The 14,790-nt window shown below is 39.6% G+C and overlaps 1 protein-coding gene across 3 annotated transcripts in view; it reads right to left on the reverse strand.

Moving 5' to 3' along the window:
• Nucleotides 1–3,009: 3,009 nt before the first annotated feature.
• The window catches only part of LOC311053015 (oxysterol-binding protein-related protein 2-like), a 34,624-nt gene continuing 22,843 nt past the window's right edge, over nucleotides 3,010–14,790 (reverse strand). For 2 of the 3 annotated variants that reach the window (XM_084068367.1, XM_084068368.1), the window contains exons 8-14: nucleotides 13,774–13,881; nucleotides 12,221–12,310; nucleotides 11,811–11,931; nucleotides 10,456–10,581; nucleotides 10,069–10,192; nucleotides 9,253–9,343; nucleotides 3,010–8,943 (exon numbers count right to left, since the gene is read on the reverse strand). In XM_084068367.1, coding sequence (XP_083924493.1) covers nucleotides 8,841–8,943; nucleotides 9,253–9,343; nucleotides 10,069–10,192; nucleotides 10,456–10,581; nucleotides 11,811–11,931; nucleotides 12,221–12,310; nucleotides 13,774–13,881 — 763 coding nt within the window. In that variant the 3' untranslated portion in view covers nucleotides 3,010–8,840. The remainder of the gene's footprint in view (nucleotides 8,944–9,252; nucleotides 9,344–10,068; nucleotides 10,193–10,455; nucleotides 10,582–11,810; nucleotides 11,932–12,220; nucleotides 12,311–13,773; nucleotides 13,882–14,790) is intronic. The other variant, XR_014601593.1, reaches the window with a different exon arrangement.

The raw sequence follows: 14,790 nt of genomic DNA on the forward strand, positions 1-14,790 counted from the left end.
AAGGAAATACTTATGCTTTTAGAATTTAGATGCACAGTATATTTCTACATTGTGGTATTGATATTTTGACTTCACCACTTAGACCCTTTATTCTTAGTAAAGTTGCAACTTTACTTGAACCGCTTGCCTTTTTCCCATCTACACCAAATCTCTTCACTAAAAAAAATAATCTACACGCTCACAACACTGTGACAAATGCACATTATATTTATCTGCCTGATATATGGATGTTATTATATCTGATTGATATGTAACATTTGATCTAAGTTTATGCATGTTATTGTATACGGGTGCAGTACGTTAGTCCGACAGCGCATTCCTCCGACAGCGCAGCGCTCCGACGTTTCCAATACTAAACCCGAACCAAACCCGCACCCTAACCCTAACCGCACGCGGATGCCACATAAGTTACAACACGTCGACACGTTGTGAGCTTGTAACTCTGTTATTTTTTACGAATGTTTGCCCCCAGAATAGGGATGCTGGGGTTTACTTCTTCCACCACTGCTGAAGAGCATGCAAGACAGTAGACAACTAAGAAACAGTGGTGGGAAAAGTACTCACATTTTTTACTTAAGTAAAAGTATCAACCCTAAGGATATATCTATGGTTTAGCAGTTAAGATGTTGGCTTTCCAAGTGGGAAACCCAGGTTCGAATCCCGGGCGCTACACTGGTTTCCCCTGAAACCCCTTTACTGTTACAGAGTAGAACTGCGTTAGAATCTCCGCTGATGATGTGGCCATAGCTGAATGGTTAGAGAGCCTGCCTGGCAAGCCATAAATCCCAAATTCGATCCCAGGCCTCAGCAAAGTGCCCCTGAACACTTAAAATAATAGTTCACGCAAAAATTACTTATTTTCTATCAATTTCACACTCCATGAAGCCTTGAATTCATGGAGATGTTTTTGACACATTCCTGAGCACAGACTCAGACATATTTGGATCGGCGGTGCCACGTAGTTGTGAGGGTAGCGTAGCGGCCAGAACCTGAGTCTAATAGAGCATAATCACGATTCAAAGAACCACTTTTAGCACCATTTTTGTTTAGTGTGACATTATATATGATCTACAGCCTGCAGATCATGTGTTTACCTGTAGACTACAGGTAAACACATTTGAACATGAAGTTGATGATAAAAGTGACAGCTTCTGTAACCTGATCCCTTGTGCTACAGAGGTATGGAAATTATCAATGAAAATGACAACTAAGTCAATACTTGACCTGGTGTGATTTAGATTCAGAAAATGTTCCCACTGGTGGTACTAACCTTCTGTTCATATTGCATTGGCATTTCCCCTGCACCACAGAAACATGCAAGATGCAGGTGACATCTACAGTACCTAGTTATGAAAATGTTGGATGGTGATGATTGGTCTGGAGTTTTGACTTTTTCATGTATTTATTAATTCATACATGTATTTATAAAAAAAATGTTTATCAATGAATGTATTATTTATTTATAAATAAATGAGCCAGAGTTAGCAAAGAGCTAATTTTCTTCTGTAGTTCCTGAGCAGGCTGTAAAAAAATGGAATGGTGATATAACTATCAGACAAGTAAACATAGTACAGGATTCATATGACATATGAATAAAATTGACAGCAGTGACAAATTGAGCAGATAATTACCCATGATTACAAGTTTGGTTTGCTTTAAGCCAGCTCTTAAGGTTGAATTTGAAAGTCAAAGAATTTGTGCTCTCGCTTAAATGTTAAATGTTTATAAACCATAGGTTTATAAACCCCTGTCACATCGGAGGTGCCACAAAGGCAAGGAAGATACATGTGAGAACCAAATTAACCTTTTAGAGTTCAGATGTAGTGAGAAACTATTCCTTAGCAGTTTTTAACCCTAAAGTTACACATGATAACCAAATAGTTATAACCTTATAGTTTAGATGAACTTTCACAGATTCAGTGCATCCTCCACAGACAACCGCCGATCCGACTGAATTCCAATTATTCCAGGAAATGATCAATGCCTATTGTAAGTGACACCAATTAACTACTTGAACCCTAGAATCTCGATTTTGTAGGGAACATTCGCAGAAAATAGCTGATCTACAAGCTCACAACGCAGCGTGTTGTGAGCTTGCTCAGATTGTAGATCTGCTATTTTCACCAATTTTCACCCAAAATAGCAGGTTATAAAGAAATTTGGTGTAGAGGGGAAAAGGAGCAGACCATAGGCTAAAGAGCCAATTCAGGTCAGGTTTACTAAGTATAGAGGGTTTAAGTAACCGTAGCCACCTTGTATTGGACCAACCAGTACCTAGCAGGCTATGTTACATGCACATCCCAAACCCAAAATTGAGCAGGTGCTGAGCGAATATCAGTGCAAGATAAAAGAAAAATAAATGCTTGCACACTCTAGGGCTCCAACATGAAAAATACATACAATTGAGGAAGGTCGACAGACCGAAACGTTAGTCACTTTGTATACTTGCACCTATGATTGTGGGCAGCAGTGGCTCAGGGGTAGAGTGGCCGGGTAGAGTGAACTGGAAACTGCTAGGTTCCCATAGATCCCGAGCTGGGGGGCTCCCCCAGAGTTGGCTCTTCAGGCTATGGTCTGCTCTTTATCCACTCTACACCAAATCTCTTTATAACCTGCTATTTTGGGTGAAAAAGTGTGAATGGGTGAATGTAATGCACAATCTGTAAAGCGCTTTGGATAAAAGCGCTATATAAATTTACCATTTAACCTAAATAATAAAAGGCTTTAAACTGTCCGTGCTGCTCGAGCGTTGATCTCTTCTGCATGAAAAATACTTCATTGCACATATACAGTAGCCTATGTGCTGCTGAGCTTAACGCTCTTCATCAGATATTTACCTTTCAATCTTTAGCCTCGACCTGAACAGTTATTATATGACTTTGAGGCGTCTAGCTCTAGGTCATAGAAAAAAAACAGAATAATTAGAAGACTGCAAACACAATCAATAACTGACTATATTATAGTCAACCATATATTAAAAAAAGTTTTAAAGAAAGGACAATGCAAAAATTGAAATTAGGATTTTATTAGTAGACTTTGTTTACCCCCATTTCATTGAGCTAGCAAGCTGTCCAAAGTACTGATAACTACCTCTTACCCCACCTCAAAATAAAACATTTTTACAATGTTCTCACAAAAAAAAGAAACTGTTTAAATACTATAAAAATAAATCAATTGCACAAAATAATATGCCATTTCGCTTGTGATTACCTCTGTGCAACACTTGTACACTTAAAAGAACATCAACAACATGATACAGTCCGAGACGGGGAAAAAGGTCAAATTGAACATGAATTCTCAATTTAAAACCTCATTATATATATATATATATATATATTTTTTTTACGGCTTGGTGCCGAATGGGTCAGGCCGTCTAGAGCAAGGTTTGTCCATATCTCTGTATGTCTATCTTTATATGCATCTTTATATTCTCTGTCCCCACTAAAGTAGACCAATCACAGCTCAGCTCATGCTGCTACGCCAATCACAGCCCTACTCACGCTGCAACGTGCATACAGCGAATCACAAGGCCAAGCTCTGTAGGCAACGTTAGCACACAAAGCTCACATTAGCACATCACTGGTGATGTGTAGGCATTGTTAAAGACACATGCATATCACTGTAGTGTAGCCCAATGTAAAGGGATGTAGTAGCAAAGCAGTTCTCCCACTACAGTAAGATTGAAGAAATGTTTTCATGTTATTATGTAGGGGGATTCAAGCCAAGTAAGCCAGATAACTGCTAATTAATTTTAATTAAATTGTATTTGACGTTTAACTGATGAGACATAAATAGAGATAGGTAGAGATTACCATTGCATCCATGTGTATTTGAGTAGGCTATAACTACAAATAGTGTTAGTGTGTAGGAATTTTTCATGTTTTCTGGATAGAAATAAAAAAGAAAGGCATGAAAAAGCTACTCTTATCAGAAAGCCATAGTGGATACTAGACTAACGGTTTCACAATGTTTAGCAGCCTTTGTTTAGAATAAAAAGACTGGCAGCACATAGCTTGGCCATCTGCATCACAGTGGAATGATTTTCAGACATGTGCTTTATATCTGATGCACATTTCAGCTGAGCCCCCTGAAGACAACTCTCCTTGACTGAACAGTTCAATTGTTAGGAATAAAGTATCTGGATTAATTAGTAAACAACAAAAACATTTGACAAATTTTTCATGAAACCTAAAACATGTTAAATAATAAAACATTGTAAAAGGAAGTAGTTTACCTGCACCCAGGCACTAAACTGGACATGGGAATAATGTAAAAGAAGAAACAACAACCCTTTTATGTTGAAGACATGGTGACCAACTGCAAACCTCCAGGATGAACTAAGCAAAATAAAAAGGAAAAAAAAACAAGAATAAGTCACACAGTGGAAAGGGGAGGATGGGAATTTTGCAGTCAAATTAAAAAAATCCACTAAATTGGTCAATTTTACTCTTTAGGCATTTTCTCTGTTCAGCGGAACTTGAAAAAGAACACAACTCAAACTGACACAATAATGAATGTGGGACAGTTAGGGTGTTATACAGCAAACAGCCCATATACACACATATACACAAGTACTTGTCTTGCTGGTTGGGTGGGAGGATAACTTAAGTATTTATATTTTGTACTGCTGTACAGATATTGAGCATTAGTGGCAGGTTGCATAGATTATTAATGAATGTGTTATTCTGAAAATACGTTATAGGACCTAAACACACTGGAGGAAATGTGACTATTTAAAATGTCACCTTAAAGAGAGCTCATTTTTAAGGCCAGTTCTTATTATTTTTGTATTGAGCCCAATTTGCTTTAAATATCCTGAAGCTGCCTCAACCAGTTAGTACACAATACTACATGGATTCGGTCCCAATCATGACACCATGGTTGAGACCAAGAAGAAGAATAGTACGCTTTTTCATTTTGACAAGAGCTCTCTTTGAAGCTAGACAATGAAAAGTGACTCTCCCCAGTGCTAATAGGTCTGCAGTTAAGGAGAGCATGGTGTAGATGAGGATTGGGGACTGAAGATGTCAGTGGCTGCGAGCATTCACAATATCAGAAAAAAGTCTGAACTTTTTAACTATTTGTCACCCAGGTCTCATTTTCTCATGGATTTCTTTGAGTATTCATTTTTCCCCCTCTTATTCTTCCATGTGTTTTAAACAGACATTAGAACATCAAATGAGACCTGTGCCACTGAGTAAAAACATCAGCTCCTTTGTACCAAGCTAAACTACAATGAGACCACATTTATATCTCGTGTTACAATCCCAATGTACATATACTGTATGTAGCCAGATGCCATCAAGAAGATGGTGAAAAAATATCCAATGGGACTTAAAATCTGACTTAATAATTGAAGTATGAATATTGTTTCCAGACTTCATTCATGGTCAGGGCCAGGAAGACACGTCCTTATCTGTGCATCTATATTTCCATAAATGTTTGAATGTCGTAATGCTTTATCTAGACAACTTTTGTATTGATCTTACAACCGCATTCAGACTGAAATACCAGATATAAATGGGATTCAGGCTGCACAGATCCAAACCGGCCAAATGGAAATGTGAAAATACAGAGAGACTACCACGTAACAAGCTTATTGTACTGAGCATAGTATAGCGAAAAGTCCATCTAGAGCTAATATAGCCAGTAGCATTAGTAGCAGTAACCTAGTGAATGTGCCTGTGACCATGTGAAGGAATGACTGTACCATGAAGAGCATACTATACACATGACGTCTCAATATGGAATAAAGGGCTACTACTGTAAGCATGAAGAGTTAACTTCCAAAATGCTATAGCTGTTGAACATACAGGATCCAGGTTGTACAAGTAATTTAACAACCAAAGACAGATTACCTTCTATTCCATAAAACATACCATAATTCATTCATTTGTGTGTTTTTTTTTAAAGAATCTCACTATCACTATTTTTATTTTCTTCATCTCATTTTGGAACAAAACTCTTCTCATGAAGGGTCTATATATATTTTGTTAACATGTACAATCAGTCCATATTGTAAGAAAAAGGCAACATGTCGCTAAACCTAGCTAGTTAATTCAATAAGTTCTAAAACAAATTTTTAATTCCATTCTCAAATGAGTTTGTAATTCCACTCAAATGTTTGACAGCAAAAGACCTAACATAGAATGTTACATTATTTTACACTGACATGGATAATGCATTTTAGTCATGCTATAGTGATAGTAACAATGTTAAATGCAAATCTTGAAGGAATTCACATTCTTAGGTTTTGATTTTCATTCAGACAGTGAAATAACTCTCTCCCCTCTCACACATCCATCATCTAGTTAAAATGAACGTAGTTAATATGGCTTTAAGGTTCTGTACACATTTCTACAGACATTCACACAGTGGGCTTGCAGTGCATGAGTGTATGCAAGACTATACAGTCCACGAGCACAGACATGTTAACTTGTTGATTATTGTTATTAATAGCCTTCTTTTATCAATAAAGGCCTTATCCAAAAACAAAGAGCCTTGTCCATCAGGACCAAATCTTCATGAAATGTATTGTGACAGAAAGGCATACTCTACATGAGTGAATCCACTAGAAAAGAACTCATTCTGTTTGTTTGTTTAACACACACTCTGTTTTATTACTATACTTACACAATCCTCAGCAGTTAGCTGTGCAGCAACAGCAACAAACAGCCAATAGGCCCTGTGTCTCAGGTTTCCAGAAGGTGGAACACACGTTACCTCTTCCGGTTAATTTTCCCATAGCTTCATTTGATTTGATTGGCAGCGGATTTAATCCGGACACATATTATGACATCTTCATATTCGTTTATGGTTCAAATCTGCTGCCCAACCAATCAAGCGAAGGTATGGGGGGAAGTCACTTAAACTGGAAAAGTGTATGCCAGGCGAACAGCGTTTTTCCAGTGACTTGCAGGCAATGACCCGCCCCCTTGTCTGCAAGTCACTAGGAAAACTAGTCGTTCGCGTATTCCAGACTCTGGAAACCCGGGACTACAGTTACTGTATGGGCAGAGCCTATTTGGTTTAGTGTTTCTTAAACTATGGCCTGGGACCTATTTGGGTTAATAAGACTACCTCTTGTGGCACATCACAGGACAAGTGTAAAAGTACGTTTTAAGATGCCAGGGCCCCAAGAGATTTAATTTATCATTTGGGTCCCAAGGGGGAGAGTTGCAACAAGCCCTGACTTAGTGAATTCACATGTAATAGGAATAAGCAAAAGGGTATTATTGTTTAATATACATTAGTTGTGGGATGATTAAAATACTAGCTATTCTTATGTTACAAGCAATGTATAGTAGTTAATGTTAGAATAAGGTTGACAGAAGTTTTGAAGGTGCAAAAAGCGAGTGGCCTAGCATGGGACATACACACTATTGTATTACAGTTCAAGTCATCTGCTGACTTTCCCTCTCTTCTACTGCCATGTCATGTTTAAACAAACCAGTTCCTTTTTGTCGCACCAAAAATAATTCCAGTACTGCTTCCATGTGAACTTCATTGCTTTTGTAGTAGTTGTATTGACCTTGTTCAATGGACAAAATTCTTTTTTTGTTTATGGATGTGATAAATGGGCAATATCTCAAGCAAATGCAGAGAAGTGAATTTCTCCATCTAATGACAGAAATGATTTTCAATTGTGTGCGTTTTTTCAAATCTATAGTCCACAAAAGGAAAGTAAAAAGCATCTTGTGATCTACATTCAGTCAAAGGACCATTCACATCCCTGATTTCATCACTAACTGTCAAGTGTATCCATGTCTGTCCGTTCATGACGGGGAATTCTTGCCTGGTTCCAACCTTATTAATCGCTTACATATATTGGCTTTGCTAGTAGTTTTTTTAAACTCATATCCACTTATTATCTGTGTTACCAGGTGAAGTAATCTGTGTTACCAGGTGAAGTAAGTGATTCAACGTACTGGTAGGGTCTTCCTCTGAGAAGTACATTTGATTTTGAAAGAATCTACATGAAACATTCTGATTGGACAAGCCAACCTGGACACTGTGTGTGTATACAGAAACGTGTGTCTGTACGTACTTACATGTACCCCTCACGAGTAAAGCAACACTTTTCTACTGTGACAGATCCAGAGGAATGTTGGGCTGTCAATGTAGATGGTTTTAGTCCAGGAAATGATGACTGCAGCCCCCAGCCACCCAAAGATGGCTAGTCCACACTCCCAGGCTCACTTGATCAACAAGCAAATATGAGCAAAAGTGAGTGTCTAACCAGTAACCAGGAAAGTATAATGTTAGAGGTAGGGGTGGGTGATGGAATGTTATTGTGCTTCTAAGCAATGCAATAGAGATGTGGAAAGATGACTAAATGTATGGGTTGTGCATGTATGTGGGTGTATGTTTGTGTGGGACTTTCCATTAGCCATTAGGTGATGAAAATCACGCTGACGAATGGGAAGGCTAGCAGGCTGACCACCAATGTCTGCTGTGGGATGAAGGCTACCACCATCTGGTAGAATGTCAGTAGAGGTTGCGGAAGAGGAAGATAAAAGGGAGACGAAGGATAGTGTAGTGTCAGTAGATCTCAGGAAGCTTGGTGTAGTTCTTCGACGATGATGACGGTGATGATGGCATGGAAGAAGAGAGATGGGAAGTGGAAGACGCGAGTGTGGGAGTTGTGTATGCGCCTTATTTGTCCGTTTTTGTCAACTTGAATTCAACAGAGAAGGGCTAGTTAGTTTCTCCCGCTCGTTCATGTTATACAAGTCATTGCAGTTTTCAGAGGAGTAGAGGAAGATGGCTGACACCAAGGCCAGTTCAGATGCCGGCTAACTGCAGTTTGACAGGTGAGGAAGAGGAGAGCTAGCAGGGTATCAGTAGATATCAGGTAGGTCTGTGTAGTTCCTATCGAAGTAGCCCCCAGTGTAGAGCCAATCCTGGGAGCTGGTGAAGGGATTGGTACCAGACTGGAACCATCTGGACACACAGACAGACATACAGTACGGCAACAAATACAGAAACACGCACAGAGACACACAAGGACTCAGTAAGGATTTTCAAAATGTCAACAAAACAACTTTAAAGGACTAAAGGACTCTAGATAATCATTCAGTGATTCAATAATGTTGATCAGAAATTACACTGAAGCAGATCACAATCACACAAGTCTGGACTACGATGATGAGGAAACACCATATTCTGACAATAGCAACACAACCAGAAAGTTGAAGAATGAATCAAGAAGGTACGCACCACTATCTCAAAGTGTGTGTGTGTGTGTGTTACCTAGTGGACCACTCCTCGTCGCCCTTAGCTCTGTCTTTCCTGGCAGCCCTCTGTTTCTCCTCCAGTCTTTCTTTGTCCAGAGTCGCCTCATCTGCAAACACAACAAACATCAGGGGCTTTCATGAAGTACAATATAATACCTTCTAACATAACGTAATGTAATTTTACTTCAATTAAAACAAGAAAATAGCCAAGTTTCTTGTATGTAGTCTCGTCCCAACCAACGGCATTCTAATTTCTTATTGATTCTCACCTCAAGTTCAAGGTGATGGTACAGTAAGCTGGACAAGAACTACTACAGAAAGTGTCTAACACAAGTATAGAAACTAGAGGGCTGCAGAAATTCTGGTAGACTGGACAACGTGTAGCCCAGTAATTCCTGCACTTCCGGTGAGATACGTTGGGCAGTAGTTATTTTCCAGGCTTTACCTTCTTGTTAGACATAAAACCGGGAGCGAGGTTCAGGTTCAGCTAAACGACACTGTAATTCAATGCACTGTTATACCAATAGATGGCAGCGTTGTCTTTTAGTTGTTTCCTAGGCTCGAGTCATAGTTATGTATTTTCACTGTGCACACCACAGCAATGTCTAGACAATATTAAAAGGCAGGTGAAAGATCCTACAGGCTGCTTCCCTTAATATTCACTTTCTGTAGAGAGACAGACAAGAGGGAGAAGCTGAGAGAGAGGACAGGGGAGGTGCAAGGAGGGGGGGGGGGTCTGACTCTCCTATTAAAGAGATATGTACAGTGTAAACTAGAGGTTTCAAACACACTCATTCATGTAGAAAAGAATAAAGAGTAAAAACTCAATTACCCATGTTGCCATTCTCCATGGCTCTGATGTCAGGCCTGAGGCGGCAGTCTGTGGGGGACAAGATGGCCTCCATGCCAGGCTCCATCTCATTTAGAGACATCGCAAAATGGGTGAAATTATACATCTGGACAAAGGAGGAGAGAGCAGGATTAGGGTGTGTGTGTGTGTGTTCTGAGCTTGTAGATCTGCTATTTCCGCTATTTATGTATTTTTATGTTTGAAAATGTATGAACATTTTTCAACATGGAAACGATTATGACGAATATGCAAAATAATTGCGATTATGTAATAATTGTGACAGGCCTAGTGTACGTGCAATTTGTCAGTGTGCCTGTCTGTCTGTGATAATCTGTGCGTCTATCAGCGTGTGTGTGTGTGTGTTCTTACTGAAGCAGATTGTGCTGGTCTAGATGCTATCCTCCAAAGCAGAGTACTCCCTGGTATGACAGACACCGTCTCCTGAACCTCTGGCATGTCATCTGCATCATCATTCTCCGCCCCTTCCGATTCCTCCTGAGAACATGCATATGCAGGCACGCCGCACACATACACATAAGTAGTTTTGATTAGTTTACTTTATATCAGCTTCATTTTGTTTTAACTTAAGTAAATTTAGGTTACAGACACATTTTACCTATACCTAGCAAATGCACACAGATACAGTATACAATAACACAAACACACAAACACACTTTGCAAGTTCTGCATAACTATGTACATTATACAATGCAGTTTCTTTCTACTTAGCAGCATCACTACAGTATCAAACGTATAAAAGTAGGTCTGCTAAACTGCAGCACAGCACTTGGGTGTAGAGCATCTAGACTAGCGAAACCATTTTACCTTTAATACACAGCATCCTACTGAGAGACGACAAATCACAGGACGAGAGAATCACAAATCAGTAGGGGACCGGGGTGCAACGGTTAATTGAACTAATGAATTATAAAAAATGTGTTGAATGTGACTTGAAACAATGCGTCAAACCGTGAAGCCATTTTTTTCGCAATTTCTATGCAACACCACTGTATGACAAATTATAAAACAGGGCATAAGTTAACGCGACTAATCGATTTAGTTGATTATAAAAATCTATTCGATTTTTTTGCTGTCAATTTGATGATACAGTATATAAAACATTTACCAATTTTTTAAAGCACTTCTCGGTTATTAAATTAATTGAAAAGGTAATCGACAGAATAATTGCAAAGAAACAGTGAAACTCTACACCGTACAGCATATGATACCATTAAATGACACCATTACATTCCGGAACTGATTCATTGTTGTTTTTAGCGGTGCCAGCCGCTCTACATTTGACTATGTCCGTCCGTATGTCTGTTTGTCCGTTTGTCCGTTTGTCCGTTTGAGCACGGGCTTTAAACAGCTATAACTCCAGTTCACAGCATACCAGCAAGTCCAAATTTGGTATGTGGACTTAGACCACCAATAGGGACGAGCATTGACTGCTGAAGCCCCGCCCCGCCCTATTATAGCGCCACCAGGAGGCCACTGGCTTTAAACAGCTATAACTCCAGTTTGCAGCATGCCACCAAGTCCAAATTTGGTATGTGGACTTACACCACCAATAGGGACGAGCATTAATTGCTGAAGCCCCGCCCCGCCCTATTACAGCGCCACCAGGAGGCCACTCATCAAAGGCACCGCTTCCTTCACACAGGGTGTGATTTTTAAACATGCCTTGGAACTAAATTACAGACGTATATCTATTAGAATCTCACCTGTTTGTGCTTCCTATTGTCTCCTTTCTTCTCTGTCTTTTTGTAGGTCTCGTAAACCTGAGGGTCCACGCTCCACATGCACTCCGTCCATTTCCCATAGATTACACACCGCTTCTTTTTACTTCACAGACACAGGAGACAGAATAAGCATTACAATAACTTTTATAACATTATATTATTTTAACAGTGTTTTCTGACTTCCTTTTTGGACAACACGATGGTGAAAGGAGCTAGCTGACACGTGACTCAGTCACAGGCCAGATAGGAACCCATGACATGATTAGGTCTGTGCCTCTCTAGTACCGTACATGTTCCAACCTGGTTGAGACAGCAGGACACCAGCGGAGCAGTTTGATGGCAGTGAGCTAGGGAAGAGACTGTATAGCAGCTGTAATGTACTGTAGTCCTACCTCTTATCCTGGATGTAGCCCTCCACTCTGTGCAGTTCCTTGCCAAACATCCCACATGGTTTGAAGCTCAATACACACTTGTCTCCGGTGCTGATCATAGGGGTAGACAGAACATCTTTTTTTTAATGTATTATCATTATCATTATCATTATTATTATTATTATTATACACACAAGAGAAGTGACATACAAAAGTTCACAAGTAGGGATCAAACCCATAATGGAGCAATTGGGTCTAGTGTCTATGTGGTACTAACTGCATAAGCCACCCTGCTGACACAAAGCTTATTACTGTATTTTCATTGTTAAACAGATGGATACAGAGTAGGATTCAAGGCAACAGTCCAGCAGGAGAATATGGTGGTTGATCAGTAGCTCCCTGCTGTCACTGAGGAAGTGTGAACCATGGGTGGGAGGTTAGCCAAGAGGCTGCTTGTTCAGTAAACCTTCCCTGGCAAAAATAGCAAAGAGGAACAATCCCTGTGCTTCTGTTTGCCCAAGGAGACAGGGGAAGTAAGACAGTAGTATGCTATTAGGGTGGCCAGGAGTCTCAGTATAAATATAAGAGACATAAGAGTCAATAGAGACTGGAATGTAGGGCAGGTCCGTGTGCACTGGAAATCAAGGGCAGAATCACAGTTACTGTTCTTGGTTGACTGGTGGATTATGTCAACATGCCTTCAACAGCAAGTTGAAATAGGGATTTGGATGGGATAGAAGGGAGGAACGTGTCACAACAATGCACTGCATGTCTAAGTGTTGTGTTATTAATACACAAGTTATTGGTATGTCTCTGTACTTAACACATAAAGACTAACTTTAGTGTTTACTATTGTTGAGATATCCGAGATTGCATTTCTTGATCTGTAGTTTAATGGCTGACTATCTCAACTGTGTGGTCTATAGCAAGGAAAGGGCATTGGCTAGATGAGATAGCTATGCTTGCTCCTTCAAACTAGGTGGGGTAAATGTGACTTTAAGATTAAGGCATTTCACTCAGACAGGTTTGGCCAAAGATTACTAAATGTTTTCCGATCTACTGTGATGGCTGAAGTGTCTACTGCAAAGATTAAAGTAATTTTTTCACATGACATGACAGTTTTACATGCTTTGTTGTTTAACATGCTCAGTATTAGATTGTTTGAACTGCGGTGACATTTTGGATATATTTTATGCCTAGTGTGCATTTGTCATTCCATTGTATGCAATGTAAAGTGTGGCCTATTGGGACCAGGTGGCCAGACAGGTGACCTGGCCTAGTAAGTATTTAAAGATGTGCCTCTGGGGTTTCTTTGCCTGAAGAAGAACTTGGTGCTTGAAACGTTAGCTTTGGTGGTAAATTAATAAATATCAACGGAAGCATGATCCAGTGTGTGGACTCTATTCTTCTGTTTTCACATGTTTTTCTGTCCAGCACCTGGTCATGTATTGTTTTTCTGTGTCTGCTTTTGTAAACGTCTACAGTTAACAGCAATTACAGTATGTACTATACAAGTTGTCAACTGTGATAGAAAAACTATAAAATTACACAAAACACCCAGGGTTAGGGTTTACCTGTGGTTGACTATCTCCACTGTACCATACTGCTCAATCCAGAGTTTACCCAGGATGATGTTGTGGACACAGCAGTAAGGATTGCACCATGTATACGCCTCCTTGTGCCTAGAGATTAGAGGAGTGGCAAGGAGAGTAATTTAAAAACTCTCAGAGGTAATAGATAGTCATTTTGCATGCCTACTTAAAAAGGACAGGTGTGTAGGAGAGATCAACCAACATAGATTAAAAAAAGAAGTGGTCCCGCTCACTTGTCTTCACTTTTGGTCAACTGACCATCAGGTATTAACACACTCTTGGAGTTAAATTAACACAGATGTTTTGTGTGAAACAGCAACCCAATGTTTTAACCAGTGTTAATAAGCAAGATATGTTCTTGTTCAAACCGTTGTAAATGTAGTGTTGTGCAGTATGATCACATTTCACCACACAGCAAAAAACATATATTAATAGTGAATCTTTACACTTTGAGAGTTAAATTAAAGCTGAAATCTGTAAGTTTTATATCCTCTCCCAAAGGAGAGATATACAGCTGGTACACCTGGCATTAGTATTGCATAGCCAGATGTTTCACAGCTCCACCTACTCCATCTGAGAAACTTGAGTAGGCGGTGCTCTCTGAAAGTCTGGCTATGCGAGACTAACCTGACATTTGAACCCTCCAGCATGGGAGACCAAACATCTACCACTCAAGAGAGAATTGCCGCTTGACCAGGGGAGCTATTGTGCTTAAGATCTTCAGGCAGGGCTTTCTTTCAACCAGCAGGTGTCCTACCAGATACAAGGGTCTTCATTTCTCATTTCAGATTGGTTAAAATAACCTATTCATTAACTCTTTAACTGCCAGAGTATTTACACATCTACCCCCCTTCCCTGCCAGAGAATAACATTGCAAAAATAGGTAAACTGTGAATTTTGTCTCCGTTTATTTTTTAACATTGAAGTGAATGGAGCAGAAAATCTTCGCATCGCGTTATCTCCTGCTTCCTTTGTGATAAACAAAAAATGTAAAATTTT

The sequence above is a fragment of the Gymnoscopelus microlampas genome (genome assembly GCF_963454915.1).
Source record: "Gymnoscopelus microlampas genome assembly, chromosome: 10".
In the NCBI taxonomy this organism is placed as follows: Eukaryota; Metazoa; Chordata; class Actinopteri; order Myctophiformes; family Myctophidae; genus Gymnoscopelus; species Gymnoscopelus microlampas.